At 42.8% G+C, this 18,867-nt stretch overlaps 1 protein-coding gene and 1 long non-coding RNA gene across 3 annotated transcripts in view; one reads left to right on the top strand and one right to left on the bottom strand.

Moving 5' to 3' along the window:
* Positions 1-12,088, bottom strand: part of LOC139765886 (uncharacterized) — a 29,310-nt gene extending 17,222 nt beyond the window's left edge. Inside the window, exon 1 of the long non-coding RNA XR_011716755.1 lies at positions 7,419-12,088. This is a non-coding gene — a long non-coding RNA (uncharacterized lncRNA). The remainder of the gene's footprint in view (positions 1-7,418) is intronic.
* LOC139765663 (perlucin-like protein) lies at positions 1,571-18,520 on the top strand. Of its 2 annotated transcripts, none has more exons than XM_071693420.1 (4): positions 1,571-1,665; positions 16,649-16,724; positions 17,100-17,215; positions 18,050-18,520. In XM_071693420.1, exons 1-4 carry the CDS (start codon positions 1,593-1,595, stop codon positions 18,277-18,279), a joined length of 495 nt encoding a protein of 164 aa, XP_071549521.1. In that variant the 5' UTR covers positions 1,571-1,592; the 3' UTR covers positions 18,280-18,520. The 2 variants fall into 2 exon arrangements, with proteins under 2 accessions (XP_071549521.1, XP_071549605.1); XM_071693504.1 differs by lacking the exon at positions 1,571-1,665 and adding an exon at positions 15,123-15,255.
* Positions 18,521-18,867: the final 347 nt, after the last annotated feature.

Consider the following 18,867-nt stretch of genomic DNA (forward strand, 5'->3'; position numbering starts at 1 on the left):
TGCTGGCCTGACGTGGCCCATTATCAGAGCAGCAGGATGGGCGCCACGCCACCTGCAGCTGTTCACACCACACTTACTAAAAAGCCGCAGAATCGCTTTTCTGTCTCCCACGACGATAAACCTACAAACGTGCACTTTCCACTAACGGGCCAGGGATGATCCCATTTAACTTTGCCATCTAAACAAAATGGTATTGTCCTCTGCTGTGATGCCAGTGAATGATGACCTTTTGGTAATGCCACAAATAGAACAGGAAAGAATCGTTGCTGTTATCACCAAACTGAAACCCTATAGAGGATTCAAGATATTCATGTTGCTGAGCTGCTTTTAGATGAATAGATAAGCAATGTTTGTAGTAATTATCAAGGAAATAAGCAACAGCAGATGAAATTCTGATTGCAAAAAGAGGGGTGGGGGGTATTTTAACGCTGTTCTTCAGAGTCCAGCAGACGAGGGCTCGAATCTGCAAGTGGTATTCAATACTTTAATGTCCGTTAGCAAAGGCTTTAGTGATACTCATAAGAAAAGCAAAGCAGATGCACCGAGCAGGATTGTCTGCCTGAGTTTTTGAAAGAAAATTACCTTATTCATCAGAGCAAGAAGCAGAAAAATAATAATGGTATAGCTTAATCGCTACAGGTTTTTTTTTTTTTCTCTCTCTCTCTCAAATAAGTCCATCTGTATATGGAGAAAAAGTTTTATTACAATATTTCTTATGGTATATTCTTGAAATTAGAAATCGACAGTTTTCATCAACACATTTCAAAATTGTTTGGAATTCAAAAGTCTTTCTAAATTCAGACTCATAATCTTCGCAGATATTATAACACGTTTAAGATTTTTTTCTTTCTTTCTCTTCAGTTTGCTCCTAAGCAAGAGTTATCGAGGCGTCCAGACGCAATGCAGAAATCACACCCAGAGGAGACACAGAAGCCAGCCAACCTCTCTGCAACTACACTGACCTCAGGCGGACTACTTGGGAACAACTACGGCGGGTTAGCATTACTGACCACGAGTCTGAACGGACCAGCCCGGGGTCGAACCCACATGGATTCACACCCTGTCTGTGGCGGTCGGCCGAAATCCTACCCAGATGTTCATCCTCCCCCAAGGGCTGGTCGGTGATTGGGTACCTGGCTTCGGCTGGGGTGGTGTTTCTTCTGCGTGTACGTACATGGCACATACATGCAAGGTTAAGAAACGGTGCAACATGAGTCCCAGTTGTCTTTTAATAAGAAATTCAATCACATTCGTTCATCATGATCTCTATACTCCAGAAACCATGTTCATGGTCGGCTATCAATCTATCTTCATCTCGGAATCTAACGAAGTTATCTCTAAGTATTGTTTCAGATACTTTACCTAAAATCGAAGCGAGACAAATTGGTCTGTACTTCGAACGACATTTTCTGTAATATTTCCCGCAAATTGGTGTAGCGTTGGGCAAGGTTTGGGTAGTCCGTTAGTTAGCGGTCTGATGAGTTCCTTGAAACCGGAGCTGATGATACCAGAGTGTATGGGAGGTGGAGGAGGGTGGTGTACCTGTATAGATAGAGGTACGGGCGCGAGGCCAGGCCAGTTGAGGGAGCGCCATGACGACGTGTGTATCACTGGTGGCGGCGGCGCTGATGGTGGCGGCCATGTTGCCTTCGTCGGCCGCCCAGGGTAGGTAATCCACGCAGCCCCCGGCAAATATATATATATATATATATATATATATATATATATATATATATATATATATATATATATATATATATATATCATTTTATTACAACACATCTCTCTTACCCTTTCATTACTTATTCAATCAAACCACCTCACACCACATATTGTCCTCAAACAACTCATTTCCAACACATCCACCCTCCTCCGCACAACTCTATCTATAGCCCACGCCTCGCAACCATATAACATTGTTGGAACCACTATTTCTTCAAACATACCCATTTTTCCTTTCCGAGATAATGATCTTGCCTTCCACACATTCTTCAACGCTCCCAGAACCTTCGCCCCCTCCCCCACCCAATGATTCACTTCCGCTTCCATGGTTCCATCTGCTGCCAAATCCACTCCCAGATGTCTAAAACACTTCACTTCCTCCAGTTTTTTCTCCATTCCAACTTACCTCCCAGTTGACTTCTCCCTCAACGCTGCTGTACCTAATAACCTTGATCTTATTCACATTTACTCTCAGCTTTCTTCTTTCACACACTTTACCAAACTCAGTCACCAGCTTCAGCAGTTTCTCACCCGAATCAGCTCTCAGCGCTGTATCATCAGCGAACAACAACTGACTCACTTCCCAAGCCCTCTCATCCACAGAAGACTGCCTACTTGCCCCTCTTTCCAAAACTCTTGCATTCACCTCCCTAAAAAACCCATCCATAAACAAATTAAACAACCATGGAGACATCACGCACCCCTGCCGTAAACCGACATTCTCCGAGAACCAATCACTTTCCTCTCTTCCTACTCGTACACATGCCTTACATCCTCGATAAAAACTTTTCACTGCTTCTAGCAACTTGCCACCCACACCATATTCTCTTAATACCTTCCACAGAGCATTTCTATCAACTCTCATATGCCTTCTCCAGATCCATAAATGCTACATACAAATCCATCAGTTTTTCTAAGTTTTTCTCACATACATTCTTCAAAGCAAACACCTGATCCACACATCCTCGACCACTTCTAAAACCATACTGCTTTTCCCCAATGTGATGCTCCGTACATGTCTTCACCCTTGCAATCAATACCCTCCCATATAATTACCCAGGAATACTCAACAAACTTATACCTCTGTAATTTGAACACTCACCTTTATCCCCTTTGCCTTTGTACAATGGCACTATGCATGCATTCCGCCAATCCTCAGGTACTTCACCATATATATATATATATATATATATATATATATATATATATATATATATATATATATATATATATATATATATATATATATATATATATGTATATATTTTTTTTTCTTGCTTTGTCGCTGTCTCCCGCGTTTGCGAGGTAGCGCAAGGAAACAGACGAAAGGAATGGCCCAACCCCCCCCACACACATGCACATACATACGTCCACACACGCAAATATACACACCTACACAGCTTTCCATGGTTTACCCCAGACGCTTCACATGCCTTGATTCAATCCACTGACAGCACGTCAACCACGGTATACCACATCGCTCCAATTCACTCTATCCCTTGCCCTCCTTTCACCCTCCTGCATGTTCAGGCCCCGATCACACAAAATCTTTTTCACTCCGTCTTTCCACCTCCAATTTGGTCTCCCTCTTCTCCTCGTTCCCTCCACCTCCGACACATATATCCTCTTGGTCAATCTTTCCTCACTCATTCTCTCCATGTGCCCAAACCATTTCAAAACACCCTCTTCTGCTCTCTCAACCACGCTCTTTTTATTTCCACACATCTCTCTTACCCTTACGTTACTTACTCGATCAAACCACCTCACACCACACATTGTCCTCAAACATCTCATTTCCAGCACATCCATCCTCCTGCGCACAACTCTATCCATAGCCCACGCCTCGCAACCATACAACATTGTTGGAACCACTATTCCTTCAAACATACCCATTTTTGCTTTCCGAGATAATGTTCTCGACTTCCACACATTCTTCAAGGCTCCCAGAATTTTCGCCCCCTCCCCCACCCTATGATCCACTTCCGCTTCCATGGTTCCATCCGCTGCCAGATCCACTCCCAGATATCTAAAACACTTCACTTCCTCCAGTTTTTCTCCATTCAAACTCACCTCCCAATTGACTTGACCCTCAACCCTACTGTACCTAATAACCTTGCTCTTATTCACATTTATTCACATGATTTGGTAAACAGAGAAGAGGTAGTAAAAGCTTTGCGGAAGATGAAAGCCGGCAAGGCAGCAGGTTTGGATGGTATTGCAGTGGAATTTATTAAAAAAGGGGGTGACTGTATTGTTGACTGGTTGGTAAGGTTATTTAATGTATGTATGACTCATGGTGAGGTGCCTGAGGATTGGCGGAATGCGTGCATAGTGCCATTGTACAAAGGCAAAGGGGATAAGAGTGAGTGCTCAAATTACAGAGGTATAAGTTTGTTGAGTATTCCTGGTAAATTATATGGGAGGGTATTGATTGAGAGGGTGAAGGCAGGTACAGAGCATCAGATTGGGGAAGAGCAGTGTGGTTTCAGAAGTGGTAGAGGATGTGTGGATCAGGTGTTTGCTTTGAAGAATGTATGTGAGAAATACTTAGAAAAGCAAATGGATTTGTATGTAGCATTTATGGATCTGGAGAAGACATATGATAGAGTTGATAGAGATGCTCTGTGGAAGGTATTAAGAATATATGGTGTGGGAGGAAAGTTGTTAGAAGCAGTGAAAAGTTTTTATCGAGGATGTAAGGCATGTGTACGTGTAGGAAGAGAGGAAAGTGATTGGTTCTCAGTGAATGTAGGTTTGTGGCAGGGGTGTGTGATGTCTCCATGGTTGTTTAATTTGTTTATGGATGGGGTTGTTAGGGAGGTGAATGCAAGAGTTTTGGAAAGAGGGGCAAGTATGAAGTCTGTTGGGGATGAGAGAGCTTGGGAAGTGAGTCAGTTGTTGTTCGCTGATGATACAGCGCTGGTGGCTGATTCATGTGAGAAACTGCAGAAGCTGGTAACTGAGTTTCGTAAAGTGTGTGGAAGAAGAAAGTTAAGAGTAAATGTGAATATATATATATATATATATATATATATATATATATATATATATATATATATATATATATATATATATATATATATATATTTTTTTTTTATACCTCGTCGCTGTCTGCCGCGTTTGCGAGGTAGCGCAAGGAAACAGACGAAAGAAATGGCCCAACCCCCCCCCCCAACACATGTACATACACACGTCCACACACGCAAATATACATACCTACACAGCTTTCCATGGTTTACCCCGGACGCTTCACATGCCTTAATTCAATCCACTGACAGCACGTCAACCCCTGTATACCACATCGCTCCAATTCACTCTATTCCTTGCCCTCCTTTCACCCTCCTGCATGTTCAGGCCCCGATCACACAAAATCCTTTTCACTCCATCTTTCCACCTCCAATTTGGTCTCCCTCTTCTCCTCGTTCCCTCCACCTCCGACACATATATCCTCTTGGTCAATCTTTCCTCACTCATTCTCTCCATGTGCCCAAACCATTTCAAAACACCCTCTTCTGCTCTCTCAACCACGCTCTTTTTATTTCCACACATCTCTCTTACCCTTACGTTACTTACTCGATCAAACCACCTCACACCACACATTGTCCTCAAACATCTCATTTCCAGCACATCCATCCTCCTGCGAACAACTCTATCCATAGCCCACGCCTCGCAACCATACAACATTGTTGGAACCACTATTCCTTCAAACATACCCATTTTTGCTTTCCGGGATAATGTTCTCGACTTCCACACATTTTTCAAGGCTCCCAGAATTTTCGCCCCCTCCCCCACCCTATGATCCACTTCCGCTTCCATGGTTCCATCCGCTGACAGATCCACTCCCAGATATCTAAAACACTTCACTTCCTCCAGTTTTTCTCCATTCAAACTCACCTCCCAATTGACTTGACCCTCAACCCTACTGTACCTAATAACCTTGCTCTTATTCACATTTACTCTTAACTTTCTTCTTCCACACACTTTACCAAACTGTTGGTGCTGCTGTACTATCTCAAGTTGTGCTGCTGTACTATCTCAGATGTACTGCTGTACTACCTAAAATCGCGCCGTTTTACTTTGGACGGTGTTAGCGCTGTACTGTTATGAGTGGTGCTGTTGTATTACCGTCGCTAGTTCTGCTATATCAACTAAGACAGTATCAATATATATATATATATATATATATATATATATATATATATATATATATATATATATATATATATATATATATATATATATATATCTGGGAGTGGATCTGGCAGCGGATGGAACCATGGAAGCGGAAGTGGATCATAGGGTGGGGGAGGGGGCGAAAATTCTGGGAGCCTTGAAGAATGTGTGGAAGTCGAGAACATTATCTCGGAAAGCAAAAATGGGTATGTTTGAAGGAATAGTGGTTCCAACAATGTTGTATGGTTGCGAGGCGTGGGCTATGGATAGAGTTGTGCGCAGGAGGATGGATGTGCTGGAAATGAGATGTCTGAGGACAATGTGTGGTGTGAGGTGGTTTGATCGAGTAAGTAACGTAAGGGTAAGAGAGATGTGTGGAAATAAAAAGAGCGTGGTTGAGAGAGCAGAAGAGGGTGTTTTGAAATGGTTTGGGCACATGGAGAGAATGAGTGAGGAAAGGTTGACCAAGAGGATATATGTGTCGGAGGTGGAGGGAACGAGGAGAAGAGGGAGACCAAATTGGAGGTGGAAAGATGGAGTGAAAAAGATTTTGTGTGATCGGGGCCTGAACATGCAGGAGGGTGAAAGGAGGGCAAGGAATAGAGTGAATTGGAGCGATGTGGTATACCGGGGTTGACGTGCTGTCAGTGGGTTGAATCAAGACATGTGAAGCGTCTGGGGTAAACCATGGAAAGCTGTGTAGGTATGTATATTTGCGTGTGTGGACGTATGTATATACATGTGTATGGGGGGGGGGCCATTTCTTTCGTCTGTTTCCTTGCGCTACCTCGCAAACGCGGGAGACAGCGACAAAGTATAAAAAAAAAATATATATATATATATATATATATATAAATATATATATATATATATATATATAGATAGATAGATAGATAGATAGATAGATAGATAGATAGATCGATAGATATAGATATAGAGGTTTAGATACATGACACTTTAAAACACATAAACGAACTGAATGTATGTATGTATGTATGTAATGTATGTATGTACGTGTGTGTGTGTGTGTGTGTGTGTGTGTGTGTGTGTTCACCCATGTACTTTTCCTGCATGTCGCTATTGAGGGGCTACATTTGCCATCATTCCTTCTTCCTGTGGGCTGTCATACCCAGAGAAGCAAGACGGACTCTGGCTCCCAGGCAGAAAAACACTGTGACACTGTTCTCTAAGACACGATTGACCACTACGTCATCTACTGACACGGGGGATTATACATAGCAGATTAAAGTATTGATTATCCATTCACAGACAGGATTTATTTGTTTCTGCAGCCCGTGAACTAGCCAGAAATCTTATTCATAACAACTCTCAAGTCTTATTGATCTCTATGCTTACTGAGACCTGGGCAGAGGCCGCCAACCTGAGCAACAGTTGGTGTTTGCCTTGTTGAAGGTTTTACCAAATTTCAGTCGTTCAGAATATCTGTCGCAAACTTCAGTATATAGTACGTCTACAAGTTAAAAGAACCCAGCAAGTGATGACAGTTGTCAGGGAGACCTTACCCTCAGCAGCAGCTGTAACGAGCAGAGCCGCCACTAACGATAACACAAGCCTCATCGTCTTCGTCTGACTGACTGGTCACTCGTCTCCCTCTACTGCTCTATTTATAGCCTAGCTTTCACACGATGCCGCGGCAGCACCCAACTGAGAAGATTGATAACGATGTGATCATTTTAACTTTGTATTAATTCACACTTTGATAACTAACTAATATATTCATCCCTTTCTTTTTTCTAAATCTTTGGCTATCAGTTCCTGTTCTGCCTAAATTAAGCCAGGAGAAAAGATGCAAATGAGAGGTGAAAAGTTAGATGTGGACAGGAATCGTCAAGAGGCTTTTATCACTAATTCCCATATTTCGAGGATGTCATACCAAGTCATGCTTCTTTCTTAATCTTTTAAGCTTTAGTGGTGGAGAACAGAAGGATCTGGAAAGTCCAGATACCTTTCAAGACCCAAGCCTTGTGTTGGATGAAATGCATCAAGCCAACTGGAGTGGATAAGACTGCAGTTGAACTTCTTTAGAAAATGAGGCTGGCGCGTTGTTCATTGGTTAGCTAGGATTTTCATTGCATGTATGGATCATGGGGAGGTGCCTGAGGATTGGCGGAATACATATGTAATGCCAGTGTATAAAGGCAGGAGTTTGCATAAAGATAAGTGTTCGAATCACAGAGGTATAACTTTGTTGAGTGTATCTGCTAAGTCTTACGGGATAGTGGTAATAGATAGGGTGGTAGCATGCGCAAGGCATCGGTATAGGTGAGAACAATGTGATTTCAGAAGTGACAGAGGATGTGTGAATCAGGTATTTGCTTTGGAGAATGTGTGAGAAATAATCAGGGTAACAGGATATGTATGTGGCATTTATGGATCAGGAGAAAGCATATGATTGGGTTCATAAAGAGGCATTGTGAAATGTCATACGAATATATTGTGTAGAGAGAAAGCTGTTGAGGATTCATTCGTCAGCATTGGAGGGAACAAGAAGAGGAAGACCAAACAGGAGATGGAAGGATGGAGTGAATAAGGTTTTAAGTGCTTGGGGGCCTGAACATGCAGGAAGGTGAAAGGCATGAACGGGATAGAGGGAACTGGAGTGATTTAGTATGCAAGGGTCGACGTCCAGTAAGTGGACTGAACTAAGGCATGTGAAGCGGCCGGGGGAAACCATGGAAATATCTTTAGGGCCTGATTATGGACAGGGGGTTGGGGATTCGATGCATTGCACATGACGGTTGAGAACCGATGTGAGCGAATACGGCCTTTCTTCGTCTATCTCTGGTGCTACCTCGCTAACTCAGGAAACGGGGAACAAGTTTGAAAGAAAATTAAAGTATATTTGTTACCGGGCTTCACTTGAAGTTACACTGCGAGTGAAAAGTCACTTAGGAGAGGCTGTATCATCATCAGTTGACGAAAGAGAGTAGTCTTGTAAACTCCAGCTGGTCCCTTTCGAGAAAGTGGTCTTGGGGCAATTATTATTAAACAAATGAATACAGGTGTGTGTGTGTTTGTGTGTGTGTGTGTGTGTGTGTGTGTGTGTGTGGTAAGTGAATTAGGAGGTACTGAGCGTTGCACTAAAAAGAAATATGAACACTGAGATGGGATTAGCACTGGGAGGAAGCTTGTCTCGTTGTGTAATTTCTGGGTGTTAATAGTTGCCAGGCAGCTAGTGATTGTCCTGAGTGTTCTGTTTTGTGTAATCTGTAGGTTCGTTATATTTGCTTTGGATTGGGTGGATGACCTGGTAGGAGAGGCATAGTTCAAGGTGGAGCGGACGAATTGCTTGTAGAGGATATTATGGGATTCTTTTGTGTTGTCGAATCTAGTGCCAGTTACTGATCTGATGACATCTGCATAAAATTTGACAGTTGCTTTTGTGCTGAAGTTTCTGATATGGGGAGTGAATGTCATGTGTGTCTCATACATGATGCCCAGAACAGTTGGTACTTTGTTGAGTGGGAACAATTAGCCAATCAAGGCGACGTGCGAATGCAGGATGGATTCGTGTCTGTCTGAGGTTAAAAGGGTAACTGAATAAATCTGTAAAGATGCAAGTATTCTGTTTCGGGTTTGGCACTATTCTTATTATGCTTGCGTAGTGTTAGAGTGCTGTGATGTGACTGTAAGGTCGTCCTCATGTGACAGGACCTTCAAATTCAGGTTTGCAGAAGGTGATGAGAGGTCAAGTAGAAGATTGAAGAGAGTGGGAGAAAGAACTGCCTCTTTGGGAACCGCATTGTAGATCACAAATAAAGGTAAAATCTTTGTGTGCAGTTTAGGCGGAGAGGCCGGCAATGAAGCTGGACAACAAATTTTCGTCGTTATGGTAGAGGGTGGTGTGAAATATCTTTTGGGTGAGGATATGTCAGATGACTACATGAAATTCATTATTGATGTCTGCTGCGACAAACTGAGCTTAAGAGGGACTGTGGCTGGTGAAAGCCATCTAAGCTGTGATTTGTGAGGTTTTCGCGTAATGTTTGTTGAGTGACTGGGTTTAAAGCCACGTTGTTAGGTGAGAGTGGGACACTTTATTTCATTTTATCGTGGTTATTTTTCATAGTTTGGATATTGAAAACAGAAGTGACATAGCGAGGTAAGAGGAGAGAAAGTCGGGTGGTTTGCAGATTTTTAGATCTTTCATTGTGTTGATAAGTTTCAAGATGTTAGTGATTTTGTTGTATAACAAGGACTGGTTGAAGATGTTTGTCTTTAATTGCTGCTGGGCCAAAGTGTTTTATGTGGACGTTTAATATGCTGGCGAGAACTGTTGTTAGAGTTCTCTGCTGTTTCGATTGCTATGTTTGTGTCACTTAGAGTGAAAGGTTGGTTAGCATTTGTTTTAGGATGGAATTTGTGCAGTTTCTTCGTGACTTTCATACCATGTCGTTGGTATGTGACTGATATTTGAGTAGTGTTTCATTAGTATGTTTGTGTGTTCTTTTTGAGCAGGGATGTCATTGGATGGGGTTAGAAGCGCTTCATGTGTGAGGTTTAGTGCGGTAAGTGTGGATCTTCCTTAGCCTGCGCCAGACTTGGTTGCTGTGGATTTTGTTATGTTAAAGGAGAGCCATTCTGGTGTTTACCTGTCAGTGATTAGGTTAATAAGGGCGTTGCTTTGAATCTGGGTTTGTGCTATGACATCTGGTACTGAGAAATGGTTTTGTCTCTGTAGTGTGTGTTATATGCTGGCTTGGTTAGTGATGTTGACCTAGCATAGGATGGCATGATAAAGGATTGGGAAATCATCTATCGTGGGTTTCAGTGCTTGGACCTCTTGTACTGTGTGAGTCCTGGCTTATCTGCTTTCTTTATGTTCTTTTTTTTTTTCTTTCTCTTAAGTGAAGTGTTATCAGCATGGGTAAGTGGAAGAGTGAGAAACGAGTCACCAGTCTTGACCCGTGACCCCGCGTAACCCGTCCAGCATCTGACCCGTGACCCCGCGTAACCCGCCCAGCATCTGACCCGTGACCTACTCGAGCCGTAACCCGTTGACCCAAACAGCATATGACCCGAATACATTTAGTAATGTTTGCAGAGCTACTTTGATAATTAGACTCTATTTCATATTACGTTTCTGTCCTAATAGAAAATCCAGTATGAATCAAAAAATTCCCAGAAAAGAGAAATGAATATTTCTGATAAATTAAACTAAAAGGTCTCGTATTGCTCTCAGACGAGACAAAGTGATCCACATGCTTTCCGTGTCAGCTGTGCAACGTCTTGGTTTCATAATACTGCGTGAGTTAAATGACTGAGGTACTCCTCCGATGTACTGCTGCTGCTGCTGCTGTTACCTCAATGAGTACAGGAGGAGCCGTTTTCTTTGCCTGCCTCTAATCAAGCAAATGTTCTCCAGCTGCACAGGTCTCACACCTATCACCGACTACTCCCACCAGGATTGCTTACCAGACTGGTGATATGGCTTTTGATTTTTCTTTTTCTTGTTTTACCGTATCGTTGACACAGCATTTCATACTCAAAAACATAATCTAAAAATGAGGATCATAAGAAAGATGAAAAATGTTTACGGCAATTCTTTCGTGATTTTCTTTTTTTCTTTTTCTTCTTTCGAATGAAAGGGGATCACCTTCGGCGCAAAGGACGCTTAAGACAATCAAATGCGTACTATAGATTCTTGAATCTCGCTCAAAAAAAAAGATAAACTTTGTGCTCGCCTCCTTTATAAGGTAATATTTGGGATACTAATAGTGGCTTGCGCTGAGCCTTCTTCAGAGAAACTGAGCAAGACACACGTCTGTATATCACCACACAAAGAGTACTTCCTCGCCCCACGTCGTGCCCATAGCCCAGCCATCTTCCTCAGCCTATGATCGCTAATTTTGCCGCTGGTCCGGCCCAACGTTGAAAGCCCTCACGGTTGTTGATCACTTCATCCGACATATGTAGGCATTTTCCACGCCCTTCCTTGCTTGCTCAGTCCTTCATGCATCATATATACTGTAAATGTTATATATATTCGCCATTTCCCGCGTTAGCTAGGGAGCGTTGAGAACAAAGGACTGAGCCTTAGAGGAAAAATCCTCACTTGGCCCCCTTCTCCGTTCTTTCTTTTGGAAATATAAAAGCAGGAGGGGAGGATTTCCAGCCCCACGCTCCCGCCCCTTTTAGTCGCCTTCTCTGACACGCAGGGAATTCATGGGAAGTATTCTTTCTCCCCTATCTCCAGGGATGATATATATATATATATATATATATATATATATATATATATATATATATATATATATATATATATATATATATATATATATATATATATATATATATATATATATATATATATATGTATATATATATATATATATATATATATATATATATATATATATATATATATATATATATATATATATATATATATATATATATATATATATATATATATATATATATATAGTACAAAGGAGATGGAGAACACACACTACTCGAGGAACTAACATCTTTGTCTTGCTCACTTTGTACTGATACACATGTAAGGTTCTCATGTCATGTGTCTCTACCTTTGTCCTCATTTGGGTATGTTTAAGCAAAGTTTTTCCTTTTTTTGTCTTTTTCGCCAAGATTCCCTCACCGATGGTCTCATGCTTGCCTTATCGCACGCAGATGTGGTGCTCGCATTCGATTCTTGGTAGTCTGATGAGGGTCGGTGGGAGGTTGGCCTGTACCCAAGGCTAGTGCGGTGACTTATCTTGGTCTCCTCAGATACCCTTCACCATATGGAGTCTTCCATCCAACTCTGTCTTTACTTTCTCTCTTCATGGTCAACTCTCCTCCGTCCTTACTCACTGGATCAACCCAAGAACTTGTCACAACTCATCACCTCAACACTGATCCTCTGATTCAACAACCCTCCCCAACCTTGCCTTCACCTCATCAACCTGGGCCACCTCACCCAACCATTGCCCTTTCAGCCGAGTGATGAGAGGTGATAGTTGTGGCTCTTGAGAGACAGGCACCTGTGACCGCACCGCTTCCAACATGAACTAAAAATCATTATCATTTACCAGACTGTCATTTCACAGGCCGTCCCTGCAACATTAGTCAGCGTCGACCCACCAGATGCTTATCTTCTGCACATCGGTATTTTCGTCGTCTTTTAGTGCAATATACTTCTTTGAGGAGTTAGATTCAGGAATCTTTTGATTTAGAGATTTTGAGACGAACAGCTTACATTATCATTTACCACTAAAACACGATGGTATGACTCGCAGATAGGAGCTTTGACCCGACCCTCATGTCAGTGACCAGGTCATCACACGTAAAGCTTGGACTGTCGTGCTCAGACCCGATGATACCCACTTCTGTTACTGAGGCATCATACACTCACACTAAGGCAGGATGCTCTGGATGGCCTCGGCAGCAGCCCAGAGCTCGTGTAACTCAGGCGTTCGCTAGACACCACACGTGGAATAAGTCGGCAGGTGCCTTGGGCCTACTTACAGGTCTTCATAACAGGGCTGACCTTGTGGCCCCAAGAAAGGTCTCTTGGGGACAAAATTTTAGCGGATGACGTAAGAGTGAAAGGGTAAGGTTCAGAAGTGATGGATGTGTGTGTGTGTGTGTGTGTGTGTGTGTGTGTGTGTGTGTTTGCACGAGGGACGCCAGAGGGTTGAGCAGTGATGAAACATTTCACACACTAATGTTCGTACAAGGGAAAACAGAAATTTAGATTTATGCTCTGTACAAGAGTATCAGTCAAGCCTGTCAATTTGTGAAGACCTTAACCTGTAAGTAGAGTGGTACATATATTTCCTACGTCTCCACCTGTTGCCTTCCCTCCCTCCCTTCCTCATCCTGCCTCCTCCTCCTCCTCCTCTTCCTCCTCCTCCTCCTTCACACGAGGTTCACTGTCCTTCGCCCGGTGCAGTCGTGTCGTGCTGGCCTGAAGTGGCCATTATCACACCACCAGGGAGGGTGACCCACTGCCTGCAGAAGTTCACACCACAGGCAATAAAAATTCCCATAGTCACTTGTTTGTCTCTCAGGGCGATAAACCTTATGATGTGTACGTTACATCGACGGGCCAGGGACGCTTCCATTAAACCTCGCCGTTTAAACATACAGACGTTGTCCTATGTTGTGATAGATATGGTCTCTTGAGCTTCTGCTGATGCCTCTTACACCACAGGGGAAACGAAACGCTCCTGTTAGGATGAAACTCTAAGGAGAACTATTCAAGATAACCAGTTTGGTGATTTGGTTTAAAAAAAAGAAAAAAGTATTAGTAAAAGTTTTGTTTTGCTCTATTTTAGTGAGGGCAGAAGAGATCATGATTGAAAAAATATCTTTATTGCACATCTGAAACTGGAAATGAAAATCTAATATGGAATACGAATGATTACTACTGACTCACCACCAGTACTCTCACCAGCTGGTCGAGCCTATACAAACATCTGTGCTACAGGCCTTCAGCCTTCAGTAGAAGAGCAACAAAGATGAACCAACTACACACCCTTCGTCTCAGCATCCTTGCTCATATCGTACGTTTCGTTTCGTCTAGAGTTTGTAATTCCAGATAATTAGGTAACAGTTTGTTGACAAGATAGAGATGAAGACAAGAAAATACAGCAACGAACTTGTTTTTAGGAGTTGTGGATCCTATTCCATAAAAACAGAGTCCGGTCTACAGTCAGTAAAAACATAGCATTCAATCTTGCAGCGCCGGATAGCAAAGGCTCTTAGTGGTGCCTGTAACTCAAATGCAGCCGTTTCATCGACCAATAATACTAGAAAAGGACTGCCAACAACAGAATGATAGAAGACATTAGAGATGCTCAACATCAAGAGTTATCGAGAGAGCAAGACACATGAAAACAATGAAGTCAACTGGTGGATCTACACATCAAGTGAGGGAGTGTTGGTATATAAACAATGATCTGTTTGGCAGCGGGACACTCAGGGATATCAGTTCCAGGTTAACCTCAAACTACCTGGAAAGGTGTGTGAAAATGTGATACATATATACACCTGCGTCGCCCCGGATACTGACCGGTGTGTATGTAAGGGTATCCTGAGCTCAATAGCTCCTTTTGTACTCTGATTTCGTCACAATTTCTCGTCTTGTTACCTCCAGTTAAAGGCATTTACCACAGGGTGGATACGCGGAGGAACTGTGTCGAAGTTAGTTTTTTGAAACCGAAGCTGATGATCTCGGACTGTGTGGGGAGGTGGAGGAGGGTGGTGTACCTGTATAGATAGAGGTACGGGCGCGAGGCCAGGCCAGTTGAGGGAGCGCCATGACGACGTGTGTATCACTGGTGGCGGTGGCGCTGATGGTGGCGACCATGTTGCCTTCGTCGGCCGCCCAGGGTAGGTAATCCACGCAGCCCACGACATCTTCATACATATTCCTCGATGTATCATACATAATCCTCCTGCTTGAGGTTATACCTCTGCTTAAGGGTCACCTTTGGCGAGGATGTGTCACTGGGAATGGTACAGTCTTGCCAAACTTCTCACTCCTAAGGAGTATACATTCCCTTGTTTTCAAGATGCAGCCCAAAACAACTTTCTCAAGAGTCCTATTGTTATTAAGAACCTCTTTCCATAGGCTCTTGCAGCCCAAGGCTACGCTATTCCCAGTGGCAAGGAAACGTAGTCATCTTTCAAGTGAGAAGGTTTCTAACGAGAATATGCTCTCATTAATGCAGCCCTTCCATAGGTGATTTGATGGAAGGATCTGAAGCTGATGGAGAACTAAACCTGAATTAGTGCAATTATTAAGTCAGATGGAAATTTTCATTACTTTATTATTGTCTGAGGTGAAGTGGTGTTCCTGTACTATCTCAGATGGTGCTGCTGTACTACATCAGGTGGTGCTGCTGTACTACATCAGGTGGTGCTGCTGTACTATCTCAGGTGGTGCTGCTGTACTACATCAGGTGGTGCTGCTGTACTATCTCAGGTGGTGCTGCTGTACTACATCAGGTGGTGCTGCTGTACTACATCAGGTGGTGCTGCTGTACTACATCAGGTGGTGCTGCTGTACTATCTCAGGTGGTGCTGCTGTACTACATCAGATGGTGCTGCTGTACTATCTCAGGTGGTGCTGCTGTACTACATCAGGTGGTGCTGCTGTACTGCATCAGATGGTGCTGCTGTACTATCTCAGGTGGCGCTGCTGTACTGCATCAGATGGTGCTGCTGTACTACATCAGGTGGTGCTGCTGTACAACATCAGGTGGTGCTGCTGTACTGCCTCAGATGGTGCTGCTGTACTACATCAGATGGTGCTGCTGTACTACATCAGGTGGTGCTGCTGTCCAACATCAGATGGTGCTGCTGTACTACATCAGATGGTGCTGCTGTACTACATCAGATGGTGCTGCTGTACTACATCAGATGGTGCTGCTGTACTGCATCAGATGGTGCTGCTGTACTGCATCAGATGGTGCTGCTTTACTATCTCAGGTGGCGCTGCTGTACTATCTCATGTGGTGCTGCTGTACTATATCAGGTGGTACTACTGTGCTTCATCAGGTGGTACTACTTAGGTACATCAGGTGGTGCTGCTGTGCTACACCAGGTGGTGCTGCTCCAGTTATCAAGTTGTTGTCTCTATCCTCTCACTGTACAACACAGTGTTGGATGTTCTTCAGGCCTGTAGCGTCTCACTTGGTTCCAGTGACGTTCTCAAGTGTTCAGTGCCATCCTCAATACATCACTGCCATGTGTATTGTAACTTTAACATTTCTTCCTTCAGTGACTTGCCATGACCCCTTTATTCTGATTGGTAACTACTCCTGCCTACACGTCCCGCCAGAAAAGAAAATGAATTGGTAAGTATGACTTCCTATTCATTTCAGCCTTTCTTATGACACTGTATCTGTTTTCCTTATAGTATCTATAGACGTTATGTATTGTTACTCCAAAGGAAACATCATGAAATATGAACGAATGATAAACATGAAATAAGAACAGATAATATAAACTTTATTCTAAAAATATAATAAACCTCATATTGTATCTACAAACGTGGCAAACAGGATTCTTCAAGGATCATTGATGTTGTTTTACCTACTTACTAGCTTTCATTTCAAAAGTAATGATAGAGTGGTGAATACGAATTAGATAAGGAGCTCTCCTAACTGTATACAACATCTGTAGATGTTACACCATTTCGGAGTAAGTTTATAACTTGTCTCCCACTGCAGGGTTGACGCGAGACACTTTTGCCAAAACTTACCCCAGTCAAGATATACAGACTTGGCCATCCTGGACGACTGCTCCCAGCTCTCCTACATCTGGAACTACCTTGCCTACAGCCTGCGTAAGTGTCAGCGTGAAGACGTGGAGGCTAGGCTGTCTGAGGGACTTGTGGGGAGACAGGGAATGTATGAGCCAGGGAGATGAGACCTGTACCATCATGAGTTCACGAGAGTGAGGAAGATTACTTGAAGGTGGTGAGGGGCATACTAAAACATGTCTCGGGCGTTATGAAAGCCAGTGTCATACAGCATCATGAAGGCCAGTACCATACAGCATCATGAAGGCCAGTACCATACAGCATTAGGCAGGCCAATACCATACAGCATTAGGAAGGCCAATACCATACAGCATTAGGAAAGCCAGTACCATACAGTATTAGGAAGGTCAGCGCCATACAGCATTAGGAAGGCCAGTACCATACAGCATTAGGAATGCCAAGGCCATACAGCATTAGGAAGGCCAAGGCCATATCATATTAGGAAAGCCAGTGCCATACAAAATTCTGAAGGCCAATGCCAAGCAACTTTAGGATGGCTAGTGCCATACAACTTTAGGAAAGCCTGTGCCATACAACATTTGGAAAGCCAGTGCCAATGATATATCCAAAGCTTTGACATTGTGTGGCATCACCACCGCATTCTTCCACTTCCTTCAGTTTTGCTCCCTCTTCTCTCACCCGATCTGCATCTCGTCTCGACACTTCTTTAGTAAACTCAGACGTAGACAGGATGTCTCAGTGGGGTAGACGAAATCCATGAACCAGTTTCTACCCATCTTCCATCGAAAATTCCTCACAACTTTTCTCTCTTCTTTAACTTCTCAAACTTCCCGAAAGCAAATCTCGCAACTATTCTATCTCAAAAGCAGTATAGAAAAATGCCCGTCTCTGTTCCAGACATGAAGGTTCATTACTGGATCGGTGGGTCAGACGTGGGTCACGAGGGAATATGGAGGTGGGTCAGGAACAACGACCTGGTGACAATGGGTGTGCCTTTCTGGTATCCAGGCCAGCCTGACGGAAGCAACGCGGAGAACCACCTCACCATCTCCAATACTGGCTACTTAGCTGACGGAGCCGACAACGAGCTGTACAACTTTATATGCCAAGCCTTTCCAGACGAGTGAACCAACTGGAACAACCATGTTTAGAATTACTGTTCATGTTACCGACCTCGAGACCAGCGTTGAGTTGCTTGCAAGCACATACCTGACCTGTCCTGTGGGTGAACCCCTTGATGACACTGGTATTATTAGTCATGCTACTGATGGTGTCGTCCAGGGCAAAGGTCATGGTAGGACACCGCACGGTACGTACACCATCAATCACTAACACTTACTTGTTATGTACAATAAAGTTCAAAAGATACCGTGTACTGATTTACCAGGCTATCTTATTCTTTCCGTTTCTTAGTTCCTCTAAAACCCATTATATATATATATATATATATATATATATATATATATATATATATATATATATATATATATATATATATATATATATATATATATATATATATATATATATATATATATATATATATATATATATATATATATATATATATATATATACATATATATATATATATGTATATTCCTATGAGTCCACGGGGAAAATGAAACACGAAAAGTTCCCAAGTGCACTTTCGTATAATTATTACATCATCAGGGGAGACACAAGAGAGGAATATAACAGTCAGTTGATATACA

This window comes from Panulirus ornatus, chromosome 1, assembly GCF_036320965.1.
Source record: "Panulirus ornatus isolate Po-2019 chromosome 1, ASM3632096v1, whole genome shotgun sequence".
NCBI classification, from domain to species: domain Eukaryota; kingdom Metazoa; phylum Arthropoda; class Malacostraca; order Decapoda; family Palinuridae; genus Panulirus; species Panulirus ornatus.